A 24,062-nucleotide genomic window follows, 5' to 3' on the forward strand; every position below is an offset into this window, starting at 1 on the left:
TCTGGCTAAAGGAAAACATGAAGACAGAAGTGTTACTTTTGTTAGAAAAATTAATGAAGTCTGTGTTTCAAAAGTAAGATGCTTATTTGTATGTGATTTTTATTTCATATTGAAATACAATGAACTCCCCTCAGTCTCCACTCACTGTTCTGTACCCTCGTCTACCAACATGGACAGTTTAGGAGAGAGTCAGAGGAACTTGTTCTACTCCCAGACCTCACACCCACACACTCTGTCACCTTAAACAATTTACCTCTATTTTCCGGGTCTCCTCCTCTCTGCAAAGTAAGAGACTGGCTCATTCCAGCTCCAGAGCCATTCCAACTGGCTCACTGTAATAATATTGAAGATCACAGAGGTTCTGGAAATTTTCCCCGTAAGGGTGGCTTCTGTCTTGATACATACAGCATGAGAGAACATAATCTTTAAACTGGGAGTTGAGTTCAACATTCTTGAATAAAACTGTTGCTATGGTTATTTCAGGAGATGTGGTTTTCTGACAAGTCAATTCTGAAGAAAAAAAGAAAAACCAAACCTTTCTCACTGGAGAAGAGGTGAAAAGCTATTTCACTGAAGGTATTGTTTTGCCAAATAGAAGAGAGTAAAAATGACTGGGAGCCTTCTTACTGGGGCATGTTGCCCTGGGAGCAGCCTACTGGGCAAAGCACTGGGCAATCCAGGAACTGCCCCTCTGCAGACCTCCCCCAGGGAAACCAGGGCTCCAGGTGACACCCCCAACAACATGGAAGCCACATGGTAACACACGTATGTTCTGTTCCCTTTACCTAAAAAATGAAACAAAACTTTTCCCCAAACCTTCCCTTGGTTAACAGTACATGCAGAGGCTTCTGACAAATAGGCACTGCAAATATTTACTAGAAATTAGCATTCTACTCATTTTTCACTCTTCAGAAACAGCTTATATAATTATGATTCTGGTAGCTCAGACGGTAAAGCGTCTGCCTACAATGCGGGAGACCCGGGTTCGATCCCTGGGTCAGGAAGATCCCCTGGAGAAAGAAACGGCAACCCACTCCAGTATTCATGCCTGGAAAATCCCATGGAACTAGGAGCCTGGTGGGCTACAATCCATGGGGTCGCAAAGAGTCAGACACGACTGAGCGACTTCACTTCACTTCACTTCATGTATTAGATGGCAATTTTGCTTTTATGGTATGTTTGGGTCCCTTTTCTCTATTTGTTCCTCGTGATTTTGGAGGCTGAACGGGAATATTAGCTTCCCTTTCTGGAGAATAACTTCCCAAGATCATGTGCAAACCAACAATTTGAGCCGAGACTAGGATCCAGAATGTCTGGTTCCCAGCCAAGCCTTCCACCCATAACACCATATTGCATCCTGTCACTGATCCTCCAAGAACATATTTAACCTTCAACTATAGATTTTCTAAGAATTCCACACAGTTGGGTTTAGGACATGACACAGTATAACCCAATATGTAAAAGCAATGGCTTCTTTTACATAGTACTGAAAAAATGACTCCCATACATTACAGGAGAAAAAAATGTGGCATAAAATAGAATAATTACATTAATCCAAACCAGCAATAGTTGTTAAGTTCAGGGTAACTATGTCACGGTTTGAGTCTAGGGTGCCAGCCCCGTGTGAGTAGACAGCACTACCACTATAAAGGTGAGCTGCTCTGTGCAGACTTAACTAGCTCTTCCACAGCCAGCAAAGTCTAGAACGGATGGGCTACGACTCAGGCTGCATGAGGCTCATGCGTCTCAGTCCAATGAGACCATATCCTCATCCAGGAGAAGGGGAGTCTGACCCAAAGAGGCAGACTTACCCAGTTAGCCCATGGGGTTCTTGGGACGTGCCCCCAAAATGTACTTGTTTTAAAGATTTAGTGTTGCTGAATTCAGCCACGATTTTGTAATCAGTATATCTAAAAGAAGTTGTTTTAAGTGCAAAGGACACAGAAGCCTTGCATCTTTCAAAAGATTTTAAAATTTTACTTGGAGGATAGGACATCATATTTGCCAGTACTCAAAAGCAGAGACATTACCTTGCCAACAAAGGTTCGTCTAGTCAAGGCTATGGTTTTTCCTGTGGTCATGTATGGATGTGAGAGTTGGACTGTGAAGAAAGCTGAGCACCAAAGAATTGATGCTTTTGAACTGTGGTATTGGAGAAGACTCTTGAGAGTCCCTGGACTGCAAGGAGATCCAACCAGTCCAATCTGAAGGAGATCAGCCCTGGGATTTCTTTGGAAGGAATGATGCTAAAGCTGAAACTCCAGGACTTTGGCCACCTCATGCGAAGAGTTGACTCATTGGAAAAGACTCTGATGCTGGGAGGGATTGGGGGCAGGAGGAGAAGGGAACAACAGAGGATGAGATGGATGGATGGCATCACTGACTCGATGGACGTGGGTCTGGGTGAACTCCGGGAGTTGGTAACGGACAGGGAGGCCTGGCGTGCTGCGATTCACGGGGTCGCAAAGAGTCGGACACGACTGAGTGACTGAATTGAACTGAACTGAACTGAAGGTACTGGAAGGGCTAGCTGGCCACAAACAAGGCAGGATTTAAACAGCAGTCTCCCAACACTTTATTCTCCCTGCCCACACCCCTCCTCCTGTGATGACCCAGGCAAAATGCAGAACCACCTCACGGTGGGTCCGTCCCTACTCCATACCAGCAATGCGCTCACAGCAACTTGCTGCATACGCCTCCTGCATACGCCTCACTGCTGTAACTGTTCCCTCCAACTGGGAACTTGATACCCTTCACCTTGATATCTGTCAAAGCACAACCTGTTCTCTCTACCTCATACCAATGTTATCTCTCCCAACATAAAGCCTTTTCTTGAGCCTCTCGAATAGATGCTTGCTCTCTCTTATTTCATCTCTCTCCCTCTCTCTCTCTCATTCATTGCTTCTTTGAACTTCTATGACACTTTGATATGCTTCCAGGAAGACTCTAATCTCTGATCACAAGCTCCTTCATATCAGTTACCTGGAAGCGCTATGTTATAAGAAAACAGGATCCAGGTCAGAGATTAGGGTGAGAAATTTATTTGAGTGACTCTCACCTGCCAGACTCTATGTTTTGCCTGGGTCATCACAGATTTTGCACAATTACTCTCTAAAATAACTATCACTCTTTGAATTTTGTAAGTGACAAGGTCAGATTCAGAGAAGTCCCTGCCTTGCACAGGGTCACAAAGCCTGTATTCCATTTGCACACAGTGTCAGTGAGAAGCAATTAATAAAAAGCAGACGAAACCACTTTATGAATTGCAAAGTATTGTACACATATTTGTTATCAGCATAATGACTAATATTACCCTTTCATATATTTTTTAGTTATTAAAGGACAATTTTTCTATCTTACCCATCTTTGGATTCCCTGTAGTATTTATGATAATTATTAAAAGTGTTTAATAGCTGTTTAATTTGGATTTCAGATGTCACGTCTTGAATTACTAAAATTTTTAAATTTTCCCCCAAAATAAAAGCTGCCATTTATTGAGTAGCTGCATGTGCCAGACATAGACTATCTCTAATCTCCATAGCAATGGAGGGAGGCTGGTATTACTGTCCCATGTTATAGATGGGAAAATCAGAGTCCAGAGATAATCGGGAACAATCACACAGCTAGTAAGGAGCAGAAGGAGGGGGGTGGGATTTCAGAGCTCATGACTTTCCCCCATTCCAGATTCAGGACCACAAAGATCCACCTAATTCACCTACATACCATCATAGTCCAACAGTGTTTCTGCATCAGAGATGGTTCCTGTCCCTTATGAGGACAGAAACATTATTTTCTCTTATACCCACAAGCACTGAGACTCCCCTCTCAGATTCCCCTCAATAGCATCACACAGCTGGATATATTTTGTATAGTGTTACCAACCTAGAGTTCCTCTTCTTACCACGTTATTCAACAAATATTAATAGACTCCTTCATGTGCCAGGCACTGTTCTAGACACTGGGAATTCAGTGGTGATAAGATATGGGTTCCCTGCCTTTGAAAGTGTTAGTTACTCAGTCATGTCCAGCTCCTTGCAACCCCATGGACTGTTGCTTGCCAGGCTCCTCTAGAATTCTCCAGGCAAGAATACTGGAGTGGATAGTCATTCCCTTCTCCAGGGGATCTTCCTGACCCAGGGATTGAACCCGGGTCTCCTGCACTACTGGCAGATTCTTTACCGTGTGAGCTACCAGGGAAGCTTTTATTCAAACAGAGTGGGAAGAAACAGTCTATAAGCAGTGAGATCATAACAGAGATCAATTCTGCTGGTGTTCTGATGGGATAGAAATACAGAGGGTCAGGACCATGGCATGGAGCATGTGACAGAGAATGGGGGCTTGAAGGCTTGCCAGCCACAGGAAGGGCAACAGGCAGGGTACTCCAGGCAGAGGCAACCAAGACAGTGCAGCCTTGAGTTAGGAAGCACTGGGCTTATTGGAAAGTGGGCTGATGTATTTGCAGGGCAAAGAGCAGGGTGGCATGAGATGATGGGAAAGAGCCATGAAGAGGGTAGGTGCTAGAAAGCCAGTCATGCATCCTTGTAATGTACTCTTTTTTTTAATTGCTATATAGTTAAGGACTTCTCAGGTAGTGCAGTGGTAAAGAATCCACCTGCCAATGCAGGAGATGCAAGAGACATGGGATCAATCCCTGGATTGGGAAGATCCCGTGGAGTAGGAAATGGCAACCTACTCCAGTATTCTTGCCTGGAAAATTCCATGGGTAGAGGAGCCTGGGGGCTACAGTCCAGGGGGTCCTAAAAAAGTCACACATGACTGAGCACATATACATAGTTGATTTGCAATGTTGTGCTAATTTCTGCTGTACAGCAAAGTGACTCAGTTATATACATTCTTTGCTTATATTCTTTTCCATTGCGGTTTAATTCAAAAAAAGTACATGCATTTCTATGTTCATAGCAGCACTATTCACAACAGCTAAGATATGAAACAACATAAATGTCTATTGAGAGACAAATGGATAAAGATGTGGCACATATATACAATGGAATACTACTTAGCCACAAAAAAAGCAAAAGCATGCCATTTGTAGTAACATGGATGCACCTAAGGATTATCATACCTTTTAATGCACTCTTAAGCAAAGGAATGGCCTGATTTGACTTTTGCTTTTATGGCGCAGACGGTGAAGAATCTGCTGGCAATGTGTGAGACGCGGGTTGAATCCCTGGGTCGGGAAGAATCACTGGAGAAGGGAATGACAACTCACTCCAGTATTCCTGCCTGGATAATTCTAGGGGCCTGGAGGGTTATAGTCCATGGGGTCACAGAGAGTCAGACACAACTGAGCAACGAACACTTTCGTTTTCCTTTAAAAATATGACTTTGTATGCTCTGTAGGGACTTGGTGTTTGTGGAGGCAATGAGAAGTAAAGAAAACATGAAGACCACTTAAGAGGTCTTTTAGAAGTCCACGAAGAAAGAGGACAGCTTGGGTGGAGTGGGCAATGGAGAAAGAAAGAAGGTGGGTTGGGGGCGAGGGTGAAATGCATGTTGCAAGCATTGATGACAAAGAACCACTGGATGGATTCTTGCAAATGTCCAAGAGTCGGATACAATGATCTCGATACAAGAGTCAGAGACCTCAGGTCACTTAAAGTCAACCAAACATCAAGGCTGCCCAGGCCAGGAAGGCCTTATTCATCCTTATTGTCAGAACACTCCTCAGAGATTGCCTCTCCTCCTTCAGCCTCAAAGTTCAAGCATGCTAACTGAAGTCATTATCCAAACAGTCCAGAAATCAAGGTGAGAATAAAGCCTGAGGTACCACGTACCGCAAGTCAACGTCTCTCATGCCCACAACAATCCCACGGAAGAAACGCTATCACACATAGCCCCACATGACAGGGGCAGCAGATTCCCTAACACCACTCAACTGAGACATGGCAGATCCATAATCAAGCCCAGGTCTGCCTGACCCCATTGCCCATGCTCCTCTGCATACAGAATCCAGAGACTTCACTGTGGGGAGAATGAACTTCAAAGCATCTGGAGTGACCATGAGTTAATAACACTCATTCCTGAAACTACTCTGGGTTCTACTCCTTGACTTCCATTTCCTTCACTTTTTTCCAAACTTTTCTAATTTAAAAATTCTTTTGTTTATTTATTTAACATACAATTGTTGATGTTCTCTTGTGTCAGGCAACCTGCCAAATCTTAGCAGGCCAACAGTGACAAAGACACAGTCCATAAGAACCAAGAGTCCAGGCTCTGACTGGGGAGGCAAAACAGCCTGCAAGGAAAGGGGTTTTCCTCTCTGAGGTCCTTTAAACTCCATGAATGCTAAAGTTAAACTGATACTGGAGATCTGGCTGATATTTTCAGGGACTTGGTGTCACACTGGCCTCATTAGGTAGACAGCTTCACAGATTCATTCCATTTTATTATTCTGTAGGAGTTCTAATAAAAAAAAAATTGTCAGCTTAAAAATGTGAAGTCTCAGACAAAGTAGTCCTTTTCTATTTTAATCAGTCTTCAGAATGTTGCAGGGCAAGCAGCACCTCTCCAGACAGTTGGGACTGATCCTAAGAGTGCTGCTGGGAAGGGTAGAAAGACAGGACGCTTCTCAGCTGTTGGAGCCACAGCACCACGGAGGGCAGAAATCATCTCCGTGAATCCCAGGATGGCCCCAGGGAGTAGAGAATATTCGAATGCCTGATTCACAGTTAGAAAAAGCGAGGCTTACAGTGGAAATGACCTGTGCAAGGCTGTCCAGTGAGTAAGTGTGGAATGGAACCAGGACCATACTCTTAACCCATCTCCTGTGACTAAGGGATTCGAAATATAAAAGTGGGGATTGATGGACCAAGCTTTATTTTGTCTGGAGGAGAGAAATCCTAGAGAGTGATTCGTGATAGCATATTTAAGATATTTTTCAAATAAATTGAGACAGCTGCTCTCCATCTCCCTTGAGGGGAGAAGAAAAGACTTTCACCCTCAGCCTGACAGGTGAAGTCTGAATGTCCAGCCAGTGGGGTCTCGATGGACACTGGCAAGCTATGGTGTCCCTTTAATTGTCAAACTGCAAATGCTTCCTCTTAATCCTACTCTTTCTTCAAGGGCCATTTCATATCCCACCTGCTGAGAAGTCTTTTTCTCTGTTTATTTGCTTCTTCTTTTGAGAATGTGTGTTTTCTCTCCCAGTTGAATGGCAACTCTCTGGAGGGAAGCAGCCAGGCCTTACCCCATCTCCTCTGTCTCTGACACACTTCTCTGGAAAACGCAAATGGATAGTGATTCTCAAAGTTACCATCTGAGCTGCCTGGAAAGCTTTACTTTTCATGCTGGTGAACAAGAATGACTTTACCACATCGATTCCATTTCTGGGACCGTGGGCAATGCTGTAATAAAAGGAAAGCCAGGCCAGCCAAAACTTTCAGTGTGAATGGTAAGCAGTAGCACTTGAGTAGGTTGGAAAGATCTGAGACAGGGCAGGGACTTCCGGCCTGGAGACTACAGGCTGGATCTCCGGATGCCCTCAAATGACAGGAAATCACTGCTCTTACTCTAAAAGAGCCTGAGGAGAGGCCCCAGTTGGGCCGAGAGGCTACAGTTGGATGTATACCCCAGGCCTCTCTACCGGTCTTCCTAATTCAAGAAGCCTCATAAGACAGCACCAGAGAGCCCCAAAGGGCTGGCTTTTGGATTAATCTCTCTTTGATGGGTCTGGAAAGCAGCTGCTACTTGCTTTGCCCTCGGTTTTCTAACAACATCATGCCCTGAGCATCAAGACTCCCTGCGGGAAAAGTCCCTTCCTCCCTGTGCTTCCAAAAGATCAATGAGCGGGTATTTGCCTAGATCGCCTCAGTCTTCATTTCCACAGTCACCTGCTTCCCCCTAGGCACTCTTGTTTGCTCTCTTCCCTCCTCTCCTGCTGAATAGTCTCAACATCAAGACTTGGCTAGCATTTACTTGCAGAATTTACTGAAAGGAGAAGCAACTTCCCGCCTCTCTCCTCTGTCTCTCCCCTTCCCTCCCACCCAGGGGAAGTCTTGCTCTTCCTCCCTCCATCCTAGGGAAACCCATCCTCCTGCATCCCTGGCCCTGGCTCCAACTATCCCCTCCCACATGTGTCTCTGCCAGCTCCTCTTCCATTCATTAAGAACACGTCCATGTCTTTACTATTCTAAAACAAATACTCCCATCCACCTTATTTCTACCTCAACATATCAAGCTTCTTAGAAAAAAAGCTGAAAACACTGCCTGTTTGCTGCCTCTGATTCATTCCTCGAGCAATGCTGGTCCCTGTGCTAAACGGGTACCAGCAGAGGCCTCTGCGTTGTCCCACAGGCAAACCCAGCTACACTGCTTCTGTCATTACTGTAGAGCCCCCTCTGCAATGTCTGCCCGTGTGTCCGCCTCCCGCTTCCAGCAGGATTTCTCCTGCAGCTCTGCATTCTCTAGGTGTTCCTCTCACTTCTTTCAAAACGCTGGCCTGCCCTAGGGTAAAGTTTTTGTCCCCTTCCCTCTCTAAAGCATCATTCCCCGACTCAGAGCTTTGAGTGCCACCATCATAATTTTTTGGAGGAGGAAATGGTAATCCACTCTAGTATTCTTGCCTGGAAAATTCCATGGACAGAGGAGCCTGGTGGGGCTACAGTTCATGGGGTCACAAAGAGCTGAAAATGATTGAGCACGCACGCATCACAATTTTTGTGATGTACTACCCATTCAAATTTTTTTAAGGTTTTTTTTGATGTGGACCATTTTTAAAGTCTTTATTGAATTTGTTACAATATTGCTTCTGTTTTATGTTTCCGTTTTCTGGCTGTGAGGCATATGGGATCTTAGCTCCCTGATCAGGGATCAAACCTGTACCAACATGTGAAGTCTTAACCATTGGACAGCCAGGGAATTTCCCATTCACTTTTAATTTACCATGTTTCTTTAAATCAATTCATCTTTCCTTAAATACACTTTCAATGAAACTTTCATACTACTATTATAAGTGAAACAGTAGTATTAAGTGCTATAAGTAAAAAGCAGTAAAAAAAAATACAATGAAAGTAAAGCCATATTAATGAATTCTAGCCAGATACCACTGCCCATCAGGGGCTCCAAACCTAAGACCTGCTTTTTCCTTTCACTACAATTTGAAACTCCAAAGTATTCGAGATTAAAGGATAGTACAACACTGAGGCTTTCTCTTTGATAGAATCAGACGGATTGAAAGAGGAATGAAAGGGAAATAACTTCTCACTATGTAATTCAATATCTTCTAAGGTCATGTCTGCGTACAGCTTAAAATTATCAGCTACCCAGATAACACCCCCTACTCAAAGCTAGGATTAGCTCTTACTCTCCCCCATGGTTCTCTTCAGGGGACTTACAATTGTGACTTCTCCAATAGTTGACCATATTTCTTAGCTCCATTCTACTTGTCCTTAGAGAATGAAATTATAGACATAAAATTGACACAAGATAGGCAACAAACACCTCAAAGGTCAGAACTAGTGCAGAACACCAGCAATCCATCCTGGCTGGAGCCCAGATCTACCCCAGACAGGGCCATCCATCAGGGCTGGAGGCTGGAATGTGTCCAGAGACTGCCCGTCATCAGCATCTAATCAATCAAGAAGAAACCACACGACAGCCAACATCTGAAAAATTTACATGCCAAATGCCACACCACGCACCTCATATATATGCTCTGTGATCTTCACAACACCCCTATGAGTTTGATGCCATTATTATCCCCAATGTGAGGAACCAACATTTAAAGAAGTTAAGAAATTTGCTAAAGATTTCCAATATGGGGCAGATCCAGCTTTGTACCAAGTGTGTCTGACTCCACAGCCCAAGCTCTTAACTCTTCTGCTTCCCCGATGCTCAGACACAAGGCCATTTTTAAACTTCACAAACCTCAAAATAACAGCCTGCTGCTCTTAAGCACAATTAAGACAATGGGCTGACACAACAGGAAAACTGTTCAATATAGAATTAAACATAATTACTGGTGTCCTCTAATTGTTTGGGAAAATAAGTTTCTCACACTTGACAAGCTATAATTCTGGTGTGTGGGGGGAGAATGTTCGAGTCTTCACTTCGGTCTGTGAATCTCCAACACATGCAGGGAACACTGGTCAGATTTCAGGATGAGTAGTAGGATGGCTTGAGGCTTCCTGGGTGGCTCAGCAGTAAAGAATCCACCTGCCAATGCAGGAGATGTGGGTTTGATCCCTGGGCTGGGAAGATCCCCTGGAGAAGGAAATGGCAACCCCCTCCAGTATTCTTGCCTGGGAAATCCCATAAACAGAGGGGCCTGCAGGGCTACAGTCCGTGGGGTTGCAAAGAGTTGGACACGACTGAGCACAGATGCATGCACCAGCATGGCTCAACGATATCTTTGGTATGTAACTCAGAATCAAATAAGGTAGAGCTTGGAGGGATCTTAGCCATCCCATACAACCTTGCATTTTATACATGGGGAAGTCAGGGCCCAGAGAAGAAATTTCCCAAGAACATGCAGGTCTCTGCCTCCTGCTCAAGTGCTCAGCACACCTCCCTGTTTAGACAGGTTTATATCAGACTGCCTAAAGCTGAAAACCTGGCTTTACCACTCAGTAGCTGTGTGACCTTGGGCAAGCTACTTAACCTCTCTGAGTTCAAGTTGGAAAGATAAAAATAACTATTTCATAGGACTTTGTGAGGATTAAGTGAGCTAATATATGGAAAAATGCCATCTGCAGCAACAATGATGGACCTAGAGATTGTCATACTTAATGAAGTAAGTCAGAGAAGGAGAAATATTGTATGCCACCCCTTACCTATGGATTCTAAAAACAAATGATACAAATGAACTTATTTACCAAACAGAAACTAACTCACAGACTTACAGAATAAACTTATAGTTGCCGGGGGGGGGGGGGTGGGGGTGCGGGGAGGATGAGAGGAAAGGATAGTTAGGGAGTTTGGGATCCGCAGTGTACACACTGCTATATTTAAAATGAATAACCAACAAGGACCTACTACTGTATAGCACAGGGAATTCTGCTGAATGTTACATGGCAGACCGGATGGGAAGGGAGTTTGGGAGAGAACGAATACACGTATATATATGGTTGAGTCCATTTGCTGTCCACCTGAAATTATCACAACATTGTTAATCTGCTATACTCCAATATAAAATTAAAAGTGTTTTTTTTTTAAATGAGCTAATACATGCAAACACTTGAAATGCTACTTGGGTACATGACATCCGGTCAATACATTTAGCCATTTATACTACTGCTTTAAATAGTAAGCTACATGTGGTTGACAGGCCTTGGAAATATTTTAAAGCACTCATTGGGGATGTCATGAACAGTAATAAGTATGTATTATGTGCTGAGGAGCTGTTAGAGGAGATGGCCAACATCTATCACACAGAGCTCAAACTATGAACCAAAGGAGTTTAGCCAAGGTTCATTTAAGGAGGGAGACATGGAAGCAACCTAGATGTCCATCAGCAGATGAATGGATAAGAAAGCTGTGGTACATATACACAATGGAGTATTATTCAGCCATTAAAAAGAATACATTTGAATCAGTTCTAATGAGGTGGATGAAACTGGAGCCTATTATACAGAGTGAAGTAAGCCAGAAAGAAAAACACCAATACAGTATACTAACGCATATATATGGAATTTAGAAAGATGGTAACAATAACCCTGTGTACGAGACAGCAAAAGAGACACTGATGTATAGATCAGGGAGAGGGAGAGGGTGGGAAGATTTGGGAGAATGGCATTGAAACATGTAAATATCATGTATGAAATGAGTTGCCAGTCCAGGTTCGATGCACGATACTGGATGCTTGGGGCTGGTGCACTGGGACGACCCAGAGGGATGGAATGGGGAGGGAGGAGGGAGGAGGGTTCAGGATGGGGAACACATGTATACCTGTGGCGGATTCATTTTGATATTTGGCAAATCTAATACAGTTATGTTAAGATTAAAAATAAAATAAAATTAAAAAAAAAAAAAAAAAAAAAAGTAGAATAAAAAAATAAGTCCTAGAGACCTAACATATAGAATATTGAATATAGACAATAATAATATTGAATGATAATCATCAAACTTACAAAAGGACTAGATCTTAACTATTTCTACCACAATGAAAGAGAAATGATAATTATGTAATATGACAGAGGTGCTAACTATTGCTACAATGGCAACCATATTACAATGATACATGTATTTACGTATCAAATAAATATGTTATACACCATAAACTCATATAATGTTATATACTAAATATATTTCATAAAAAGCATATTATATACCTAAAAAAAAAAAAAAAAAAAAAAAAAAAGGAGGGAGACGGGCACAGAGCCAGGCCTTCGCTCCTTGTATCGCGCTACTTAAACACTTTAAGTATCACTGTCAGTCGCCCTGATCTCACAGATACACTTGTTTATTTGGATAATCATATTTCTAGAAAAGCAAACTCAAAAAAAAAAAAGTAACATGAGCAAATATTTATTAAATATATACTTAGTAAACTGGCCCATTAAGTGGCTCAGACAGTAAAGAATTTTCCTGCAAGGCAGGAGACCGGGTTCAATCCCTAGGTTGGGAAGACTCCTTGGAGAACAGAATAAATACTCCAGTATTCTTACCTGGAGAATCCCATGGACAGAGGAGCCTGGCGGGCTATAGTCCATGAAGTCATAAAGAGTAGGACATGACTGAGTGGCTAACACAAACACACACTTAGTAAAAAGCACTAGGCACCATATAAGATACAAAAAAAACTAGGGCAGGGCCAACAAAGGCAAGCTTGGCAAATATAGGCATGCTCCGAGATACTGTGGGTTGGCTTCCACAGGACCCACAGGATTCCCAGACCACCGCAAAAAAGCAATGTCACAGCTACTGCAACTGCAAGATCACAATTAAGTTGACTCACACAAATTTTTTGGTTTCTCAATGCCTGTAAGTTATGCTTAAACTACAGTGAAGTCTTCCAACTGTGCACTAACATTGATCTAAAAAAAACAATGTATATACCTTAATTTTAAAATATTGCTAAAATATGCTAACCATCATCTGAGCCTTCAGTAAACCATAATCTCTTTGCAATAGTAACATCAAAGATCACTGATCACAGGTCACCATAAACATTTCAATACGATGAAAAAGGTTGAAATGTTGGGAGAATTACCAAAACATGACAGAGAAAATTGGAAAAATGGCACTGACAGACCTGCTTGACACAAGAAGGTCTTTGTCACACACCTTCAATTTGCAAAAAAATGCAACGATGTGAAGTGGTTTATTGCAAAACACAAAATAACAAGCTATGCCTGTCCCTTGAACTGCGTCCCATCTCTTTCCCATGGCAGACATCACTAATCAATCACAGCATGCTTGCCCTCAGAGCTCAATACAGCTCAAGCACAATTCTCAAACCAGTGCTCCACTGCCAGTCCACAGGCGTTGCCTTTTTGGGGATGACAGTATAAGCAGGAAACCCAAGCCTGATGCATGGAACTAAAACTCAGCAGGGGCCAACAACTACTTTTACTTAGGTTCTTTTGATAAGACACTTATATCTAAACAGCTAAGTACACAGATTTCATCTTGTGTGTGTTTCGGGGTGAAGGTTCAGAACATCCAAACAATGATAGATAGAAGCCATGTGAGATGTTCTTTCTCATAAGGTCTTTGGTCAGAATACATAAGCACTCCAAAAATATTTTCATTTTCCCCAGGCTTCCAGAAGAAAAACCAGCAGCATCTTCATTTGAAAGATAAGACATATAAAGGAACAAAGACTGCAAGGTTCTGATTAAGATACTCTGGCAGTTAGCAGTTATCTTGGTCTTGCCCCCTGTAGGACCAGTGGGAGGAGAACTCAAAACCAGAAGAAATGAAACAAACCAGCCGAGGCGGAATCCAGGCCTGTGAATGGCGCTCCCACTGGCCTATCAACCAGAGAAGGTATTGCTGAGGCTCCTCATATAAGACAGGGGCCATTGAAATGTAAGGAAAGAGGGCCAGGATTTCTGTCTGTCCGGGCCCAATTCTAACTGTTAGAAAGAATGAGCTCAGTAAGAGGCCACCTCCATGCACAGCCCACCCACAGGAGAGGCAAGAAGACCCTACCTAATTCAAGCCAGAAATGTTGTTTAAAAAGAATTCCTTGTTTATAATTAGGGGCTTCCCTGGTGGCTCAGACAGTAAAGAATCTGCCTGCAATGCAGGAGACCGGGGTTTGATCCCTGGGTTGGGAAGATCCCCTAGAGGAGGGCATGGCAACCCACTCCAGTATTCTTGCCTGGAGAATTCCATAGGCAAAGGAGCCTGGTGGGCTTACAGTCCATGGGATGGCAAAGCTTGTATTGTTCCAAGTAGAGATAGAATACGGTAGAAGATACTAGCTCTGTAAATGTGTTTTTTTAAAAAAAAAAAAAAAGACTAACTGAGGCCATATCTCACATAAGTCATTATCCAGATGGTAAATAATGTTTTCTCTTCGGAGCCAAAGAGAATGATGGGGAGAGGTTCCCAGGACCGGACTTGGGATGGGGCAATACGCAGAGAGGGGCCTGCTACAGGGCGCCTGGCATGGAGGCGGGACATATGCCCAGGCTAGCTGCCAAAGTAGCACTGAAAGTTGCTTAAAAACATTCAGTTGGTAAATAACCTGCTATAAAGAACAATGAAACCATTTATTTCTCAGTTTAAAACCTTCTCAGTTCTGTTTCAATGCATTTTCTTTTTTTTTTGAATAAGAAAAATATTTACATGGTTCCAACACCAAAAAGCACAAAAGGGCATATAGTACAGTGAGAAATCTTCCTCACAACCCTGCCTTCCACCCCCCAGATGCTAGCTGCTCTCCACCTCCTCACCTCTCAGGTCAGCCACTGCTACCAGCTCCCCACCTGGCTTCCTGAGTTCTTGTTCACCAAGCAGCAGACAAACATGGATTCTTAGTTTTCCCTCTTTATGCCTTAAAAGGTGGTGTGTGATCTACACCTGTATCCACCTCACTTTTTTTTTTAATTTGGGGCATGTTTATACCCTCCAGGTGTCATGAAATATAGTGGGACCACCTTGCTTTTTTCACCTCATACATCTTGAAGATCTTTCCATATATTAGTACACAGAGCACTGCCTTACAACAAACTTTAAATTTACATATAATAAATGCATAGATCTGAAATATTCCAATATTCCACCAATTGATTCTGACAATCATGTTCCCTCGTGTAACCATCACTTAAAACAAAATAATAGGTCACCTGCACTGTGTTCCTTTCTAGTTAAGCCTACCTCATAACCGCCAGTTTTGATTTCTGTAACTGCAATGCAATGTTTTTGCATCCATGTCATAACAATCATAAGATATTGTGCTTCTGTTAAGAGACAAGAGATGAATTTCAAGAGCTAAGTGCCTTTCTCTGTGCTCCCACACCTGTACCTGCCCTCCAACCCTGCGCCATCATAGCCACTGAAATGATCTTTCTCCCCTGGTCTGTAAGCATGAGCTCCCTTCTTTGTCACCAATGTCTCGCCAGTGTCTACTGAGAAAGCACCAACTAGATATCTGTTAAACCCTTTCCCCAAGGCAGGTTGTAATTACAAAGTAAAACTATCAATTCCCTGATCACTGTTGCTATGGAAATGACTGAATGCAAACTTCACAATTAAAGTAACTGTCAGAGAGGAGGCAGGACGCTTGTAAAGAGGCAGAGGTGGGTCAGCCCTGTGATGGGGAAGGGCCCCTCACAGGATTCTGCTGGCAGACAGGGAGGGGCCACTGTGTCAGCTGCCTGCTTTGCTGAAGAAAGAAAAAATGGGGGACATTTTCAAAATTGGTTTCCAAGGTTTTGAAAACAAATCAGAGGTTTTCCTCAGGATGAGCATGAAATATTCCAGATAAGGCACTCTCTGCATCACTAGATCACTGGACTGTAAACTTTAAATGGAGAACGGAGAATCTAGGCAGGGTATTGGACAAAGAGTGTCCACAATGATGTGGGTTTAAGAATGAGGGGAGATAAATTATCAGGAAAACCATCTGCTTTGAGGTCTGAGAAGTAGAAGGTATTGTCAAAATAGAGAGATCTTTGGGGAATACTGAAAATTGAGCTGCAGAGAAGGCAAATGGGAAAAACCACAAAATCAGCAGAATAGCTTTCCAAGGAATAATCAAACAAGGTACCTGAAGAGTAGAAAAATGGTTCAATAAAGCTGACTGTGCAGCCAGATTCTAGGGCAGCTACCAACCTTAATTGTTTCTGTGTTGGTTTGAGCCAAGCGTGAAGTAGGGCAGGATGAATGGCTGTAAAGCTCACTTGTTCTTTGATGGGATCCGAAGTCATCCTCCTGCCTCGGTGCCCTGGGGCATCCTACACTGAGCCATGAAAGCAGAAGCTATACACGAGGCTGCAGGGGAGATAGGGAGACCCAACCTCAAAGAATTCAGGAGGAAGAGATTCCCATGACCTGGCTGAGGAAATACACTGAACTAGTTTTTAAGGAGCCTGTAGGTAAGTGGATATTAATTATCGAACATTTCAGTGCAAAGCACATGCATGTCCACGATGTTCTCATTCAAGAGAATAAAATAAATCCCTTTTAATTTACTTTACTTCACCTGGTTTCCATTTTTAATTATCCAAAAGCTGAAACTGCAAAGAGTTTTTAATAATAAAAGCAGCAACAAGTCTTGAAACGTAAATAAAGGGAAATGGTAGTCTATAGCTGAATATGCTTTGCCACTGAATCTTTTTTAAAAAATTTTAAAAATGTTTCTCTGTAAAAAAATTATATAGGTCAATAATTGTGAATTCTGAAAAATATACTATTTAATTAATATTCTATACAGCAAGCACCTAGTATAATTCTTTTATTTTAGAAGGATTGTACACAACTCCATTTCAGGTAAAATTTTCTTCTGAATGTTGAATATTTTACTGTCAATATGAAAATAAGCCCTTCAAATATTACTGTTTTTCTTACATTCACTTCTGGCAAATACATGTGCATTTTGTTTGTAAAAAACTTTAAAATGGGATAGTATATTCATTTCCTACTGGGGATGTACCAAATTACCACAAAGTTAGTGGCTTAAAACAATATAGCTTTATCATCTTATAGCTCTCTGGGTCAGAAGTCTGCAGTGGGTCTCTCTGGGCAAATGGCAAGGTTCCTGCTGCATTTCTTTCCTGAAGGCTCCGTGTTCTTGCCTTTTCCAGGTCTTAGAGGCCTTCTGCATACTTTGGTTCAGGCTCTCCTTTCACCTTCAAAGCAGCCACGACCAGCTGAGTCCACTCCAGTCTCTCTCAAGATGTGATCTGTCTGGTCCTGACTCTTCTGTATCTTTCTTCCCCATTTAAGGACCTTTGTTTACACTGGGCTCATAGGGAAAATCCAGAACAATCTCCTTATTTTAAGGTCGATTAAGTAACCCCCTCAGTTCCATCTGCAACCTTACTTCTCCTTTGTCATATAACATAACATTTAGGCTCCAGGGATTAGGAAATGGACATCTTTGGGGGTTACTATTCTGCCTTCCACAGAGAGGATGGGAATTGTCTCAGGAGATACTCATTTCACAGGGTTCCGGGACCTTGTGTATCTAACAAATGGTGTGGTGGTGATCTTAATGACATGAACTGAAGTCACAGGGACATATAAGCTGAACAAGCCTACTCAGCTGCAGGGGAATTAACAAACTCTGGCTTTTTCAGAGTGGAAAAAGCTGCTCAGTCTAGGACTTTTCACCGCTGAGATGCCTGAAGGTCTCTGTTCCTATGTGGACTGGACAGGATGTCTGGTAGAAGAGAGGTCTAGGAAAAAGGACTTCACACCATGGACCACATGCAGAGGGGGTGAGGAGTAGGGGCTGCGGGTACAGAGTGCAAAATCCTCTCACATATGGTATCATTTCACCTTCCCTCCCATCCACCAGGTTCTCAGCATCTCCATTTCACTGCAGACATGTTAAATTGGTCAATTCGCCCAAGATGATGCTCTCAGAGCAATAAAGTCAAGGCCTAATTCATCTCTACTGACCCAAACCCCAGGCTTTCCCCACCAGTCACGCCTCTCCCTAAAGCACGCAGCCCCAGAGTGACTTATGGGACACCAAAGTCAGACATTCACATCACAGAGTTACCCTAAGTTAAAAATTGCAATTTTAGGGACTTCCCTAGTGATACAGTAGCTAAGACTCTGTACTCCCAATGTAGGGGGCCCAGACCATATGGCTCAGTACTGATTTATTAAATGTATTATGGATAAACTTACTTGAAAGGTAAGCTTCAGCTGGAATTAACCCCACTCTTTTGAAATGAAAATAACAGCTATGGGATAATAATAATAATTCAATCACTCCATAACCTGGTTACTAGGAAAATACCAGGAAACAGGCATCCAAGGAAGGAAGTCTCTTATTTCTTTTCCTTTCAAGGCAATTTAGGTAAATTACAGATACTTTCCTTCCAGGGTTGAAGACTATCAATGGAATTCTTAGTATGGCCCATTTATATTAATGTCTTCAATTTATAATTTCTTGGACCCTTCTTTCTTTATGATACCAGGTTTCAGTTCATATTAAAATGACTTTGTAAGACTAGTAAGTTGCAAATCAAGAGAAGAGTGTTTTACATGTGGGTTCTACATTTTAGAAGAAGAGAAAATTGTTTGAAAGCAATCATTTTCTGTACTTAATGAGTCTCTAATTTCTTTCCTTTTTGCTTCTGACAGTTGAATAGCTGAATAGAACATAATAGTTTGGATATTCAACACAAAACAATCTTTTCCTTTGGAAAATGGAAACACTTTGCAAAATTTGCCCCAACCTTAAAGGTGTTTCATCTTCAATAAACCTTGAGTACTATTCCATCACTTATTAGCCACATCGCCATTATGTGTGTGTCTCTGTTTATCTCTCTTACTAGACAGTGAGTTGGTTGAGGTTGGATAAATGGACTGTGTCCCTAGGGAATGCCTGTTGGCTGTTTGGCCCAATTATGGTAAATTTCACAAAGAAACGTGGGCATGTTTAGTCCTCAGGTAGGATTGACAGAGAAAGGAAGAGGGGCACAATGAAATAAAAACAATCATAAAAGTGAACAATAAGTCCACAAGAAATATTCTTTCAGTGTCATTCATCCACACCATCATATACTATGCACCCATTATGAATCACATGCTGCGAGTATGAAAATAAATCAAGCAACATATAGCAACCATACCTCAGTAAAATTGTTTTTAAAAAAAAGAAAGAAAATTAACCAAATAGACCTCAACCTGGAAAGCAGCTCACATCTAAATGTGGTAATTCCAAGATTAGAGACAAGAGGAAATGCCTCCTGGTGAATTTCTAGGGTGAGAAAGCAGTTCAGGAGAACAAAAAAATCGGAATGGGACTCCACGAGATGCGAACCTCACCAACAACTGCTGAAAGAGTGAAAGCCCAGGCTGAGGTCAGGATACAGTGTGTAGTTAGGTTTGAGAAAGGCTGGGGGAACGTATTGTGAAGAGTTTTGGTGAATTTCAGGAACAAGTTGATGAATTCATATTTATTTTAGCAAAGGAGAGTCCTTAAATGTTTTGAGCAGAGAACTGACATACTCTGAATGGAACTTCTGGAAATTAAAAAGACTACATAGAGTGAAGAACAAACAAAATTGTTTCCCAAGAGTATTACAATAAGAAGCAATCAAGGTCTTTTTCGTTTACCCTACCTAGGTTCTCACGTCCCAGTGCTGGGTTTGTCAATGATGCCCACAGGATGGTGAGCCTGGTTAGAGGGCTACCACAGACTGAAGAGCATGCTGGTGCCTGGATATACAGAACTATCAAAGCACAAAGTCATGCTTTCTGTGAGGTGTCACCACACCTCCTGGAAGGAAGGATGTCTACAAGATGTCCTGAGTCATCCAGCAAAATGTATCCCTACATGTGCTGCTGTTAGGTTAGAGAAGGTCTGTGGTTCATTCACTGCTATAGCATATTTGAATAATTATATCTGTGAGCACGTGAGAAGTACCCTGAGTTAAACATAAGTATAAATCACCACCTCCAAACAATTCTTCTGATGAATGTTGGCAGGTAGAGTATTGCTACCCTTCCAAGTCCTTCCTTCATCTATAAAGACCAGGAGACTCCTCAGTTGCCAGCCTGACCCCAGAAGTGCCCACTGACAGCAATATTCCAAATTAAAACAGATTACTGAATAGTTACACTTTTAGCTTAAAATTCATATAAATCAGAGCTAACACCAGAACAAAACCCAAGACACATGAATCCCAGACCACTGTACTGTTGTAAGCCCCCTCTCAAATGAGTATCTCCTTTACCTTAAAAATTAATTCCCTGCCAAATGGGAAGCTCATAAATCCCCAGAGGCCATAGGGATGGTAGACCTTTATAGAAGCAACAGGTTAATACTGGACAGCATCAATTCCCATGTTCACAGCACCGGGTCCAGTAAACTGACTTCTGGAGAAGGTATCCTCTAGAAATAACTCGGCAAAAGAAAACAGCTCTGTGCACGCATTCGATCACTACACCAGCACCCAGAGCAAGGGGAAAGGAGATCTGAATGATCAAGCAGTGATCTATCACTTACATCACCACTGAACATTATAACCATAAAGATACTATGAAACATGGAAAACCACTTACGGAGTAGGCTCTGGTTTTTTGTTGTTTTTTTTTTAAAGGAAGAATTGTATATCTATGGTTGGAAATACATTAATTTTCCAAAATGTTTAACCAAGAGCAGGAAAAGGATATTAAAAATTAACATGGATGATGTAGGGTGGTAAGACCATGGCTGATTTTGCTGTTGCTATGCTTTCACGTTACCATCATGTGAAAAAGCAGTTCTGCCACTGACAAAGGAGGAAAAATCAATTCTGTCCCAACCCATACAAACAGGGACATAAATGGGTGTAAAAGAGTTTCCAGCTCCTTCTGCAAAGAGCTGTGTGGCCTTCACCTGCAAGGCGACCTCTCCCTCAGATACCAGGACAAAGAAGAGGCGCACCTGTGAGCGACAAAGGCAGCGCTCCCTCGCCTTCTTCCCTCGCAGCGCTGCCCACCCTGACATCCTAATGGGCACGGGCGCTTTTGTTTAGCAGCGGGGAGGGACCGCATCAGAGGGTGCCTGTGCTGAAGGGGAATGCACTTCCAGGACAAGAGGTTTCATCATTCCCAGCATTAGCGGCAGAATGGAGACAGGGTACGCGGCAGATTGTTCATCATGCCGGAAATTAAAAACACACGGGGCAGGGCGAGGCCGGAGGCTGGGTTCCCCGCGCCCGGGGCGGCTGCCCTGCGGCGGGAGCCAGGCGGCAGGAGGGCACGGTGCCGTTTTTTCTCCCAAGACGCCGCACCCTCTCACCGTTTGGTGTTCTCAGTGTCACCCACGGCATACACATCACAAATCCACATCACACACAGGCTGTAAATGGCTGGCACTTAATTACAGAATTCAGGGTGGGCTGTTGTCCCGGGAGCAGCGGCGGCACAGTACTGATGAGGGGAGAGAGGAGAGAGGCCCGGCTATAGCACAGGTCCCTACTCAGGTCTTTTCTCAATAATATTTAAAACAGAAATCTGTAAAGCGTCTACACATAATTGTAAAGTAACTGAAGATAAAGAAGCAAATATTACATTTGCAGAGCAGACTCCCACCGAGTGTCAAGGTAAGGATCAACGGTTCCCCCTGCTTGAGGTGGGATGTCCTTTCTTTTTCTAACTCCAACAACGCTGTTTCCTCTTCGGACACTCAGCACACTAATTTTTTGGCGGGTCGGGGGTGGGGGTGGGGTGGGGGCAGGGATGTCGTCTCACTTATCACAGCAAGTTCACAATGCTTAGCACAACTGATCTTAGCACACAATAATCCCTCAATATGCCAGACTGGAACCAAAATTACTAAACACAAAAGACAATCAAGATGCTGCTGCTACTAAGTCACTTCAGTCGTGTCCGACTCCATGCGACCCCATAGACTGCAGCCCACGAAGCTCCCCCGTCCCTGGGATTCTCCAGGCAAGAACACTGGAGTGGGTTGCCATTGCCTTCTCCAACGCATGAAAGTGAAAGGTGAAAGTGAAGTCGTTCAGTCGTGTCCGACTCTTAGCAACCCCATGGACTGCAGCCTACCAGGCTCCTCCGTCCATGGGATTTTCCAGGCAAGAGTACTGGAGTGGGGTGCCACTGTCTTCTCCGGACAATCAAAATGCTGGCATCTAAATGTTAGCGCAGCCCTCTGATATAGAAATATATTACCAATAGAAATATGACGCCAGCCAAAAATGCAAGCCACACATGTACCTTTAAATTTTCTAGTAGTCACATTTTAAAAAGTGAAAAGAATAGGGGACATTTATTTCATTAATGTTATTTAACCCAATACATCCAAAATGTTACTACTTCAACATGTAATGAATACCAAAAAAAAAAAGAGTAAATTAATATTTTACATTTTTTGTACAGAGACTTTGAAAGCCAGTTTACAAATGTTTTACATCTCTTGCACCTCCTAATTTGGACAAGCCACACTCAGGGGCTTGGTGGCTACCATTTTGGACAGCACAGTATTGCAGTGAAGCTCCAAAAAGTCCACAGTACAGAAAAATGCCTCTTTATAAAGAGAAGTATGGTAATACAGAACTCATTTAAAGTTTTACATTAACCTGTATGTTACCTCTTTATATTTGTTTTTAATAGAACTAAGGAAGCAAGATAGGTGTACATTTTCCCCTTTACAAATTTGTTTGGATAATTGTGTAAATCAGAAAATATAGTTTAAAATATATGCTCCACAGGGAACTATATTCAATATCCCGTGATAAACCATAATGGAAAAGAATATAAAAAAGAATGTGTGTGTGTGTGTGTGTGTATATATATATATATATATATATATATATCCTGTGTGCTCAGTCATGTCTGACTCTTTGCAACCCCATGGACTGTAGCCTGCCAGGTTCCTCTGTCCATGGAATTTTCCAGGCAAGAATATTGGAGAGCATTGCCATTTCCTTCTCCAGTGAGTGTGAACTCAGTGCAGAGTATGGAATTTTGCAGGGAAGGATCCTGGAGCAGGTTGCCATTTCCTACTCCAGGGGATCTTCCCAATGCAGGGACTGAACCAGCATCTCCTGCATTGACAGGCAGATTCTTTACCACTAGCGCCACCTGAGAAGTCCTCACATGCCCCCTAAAGGGCAGAAAATGTGTGAGACATATAGTACACAGTTAAAATCTCAACGTGCACGTAATTGTAGTGCCAGAGAAGAGAGAGAAGAATAAGACAGATTCAGTATTTGAAGAAATACTTCACATAGAAGTATTCTAAACCTTAGAATATTTCAAAATGAAGCCACAGACTGAAGAATATCCATAAAACAGCCCTCTTCCACCAAATCTAAATTCATCACAGTAATCTAGAGAAAACAAAGACAAAGAGAATATTTTAAAAGTGAAACCATTTACCTCAGACTGGGACTTGAACCCATGTGCTGGGACTCGAACCCAGCCAAAACCCTGCTTGGGACTTGAACCCACGTGGGTGGGACTCAAACCCAGCTAAAACCCATGGTATCTGGTTTAAGGACCTAATGAAGCTCAGGTTCTTGATGCTCATCGGAGAAAGACATCAGTGAGAGACAAAGTGATAGGTAAGAAGTGGATTTATTCAGATTCAAAGAGAAGCACACTCCACAGATAGAGTGTGGGCCCTCACAGAGGGTGAGCATATACAGAATATATGCATAACTTTGCTGTACTGTAGAAATTAACATAACATTGTAAATCAACTATACTCCAATGGAAAAAAAAAATACATCCTCAAGCCAGTCTTTTCCAAGAGCCATATTCATTAAGGAAAATTTAACAACGCACACGAGCAAGCATTACTCTAGGATATAGTACTTCGGTGTTTTTTCCCCACTTGTCTGAGCAGATAATTAGTAGGTTGTGTTGTTTAGTAATTATTACTAAAGAGCTAAGCACTTCCCTTCTAAAGTCTACTTTCACAAATATCATATCAACAAACCATTAGTAGTTAGAAGATAGTTTCA

The 24,062-nt window shown here is 42.5% G+C and overlaps 1 protein-coding gene across 10 annotated transcripts in view; it reads right to left on the minus strand.

The window, feature by feature from the left end:
• The window catches only part of KIF5C (kinesin family member 5C), a 162,184-nt gene that overhangs the window by 125,208 nt on the left and 12,914 nt on the right, over positions 1–24,062 (minus strand). The window contains exon 1 of one of the 10 annotated variants that reach the window (XM_055572638.1): positions 23,476–23,943. The exons of 6 other annotated variants lie outside the window; for them this stretch is intronic. In XM_055572638.1, the coding sequence (XP_055428613.1) occupies positions 23,476–23,498 (23 nt within the window). In that variant the 5' untranslated portion in view covers positions 23,499–23,943. Of the gene's footprint in view, positions 1–253; positions 356–21,016; positions 21,445–23,475; positions 23,944–24,062 lie in introns of those variants that run through there. 3 more of the 10 variants (XM_055572637.1, XM_055572636.1, XM_055572641.1) reach the window with 3 other exon arrangements.

The sequence above is a fragment of the Bubalus kerabau genome, chromosome 3 (genome assembly GCF_029407905.1).
Source record: "Bubalus kerabau isolate K-KA32 ecotype Philippines breed swamp buffalo chromosome 3, PCC_UOA_SB_1v2, whole genome shotgun sequence".
Taxonomy (NCBI): domain Eukaryota; kingdom Metazoa; phylum Chordata; class Mammalia; order Artiodactyla; family Bovidae; genus Bubalus; species Bubalus kerabau.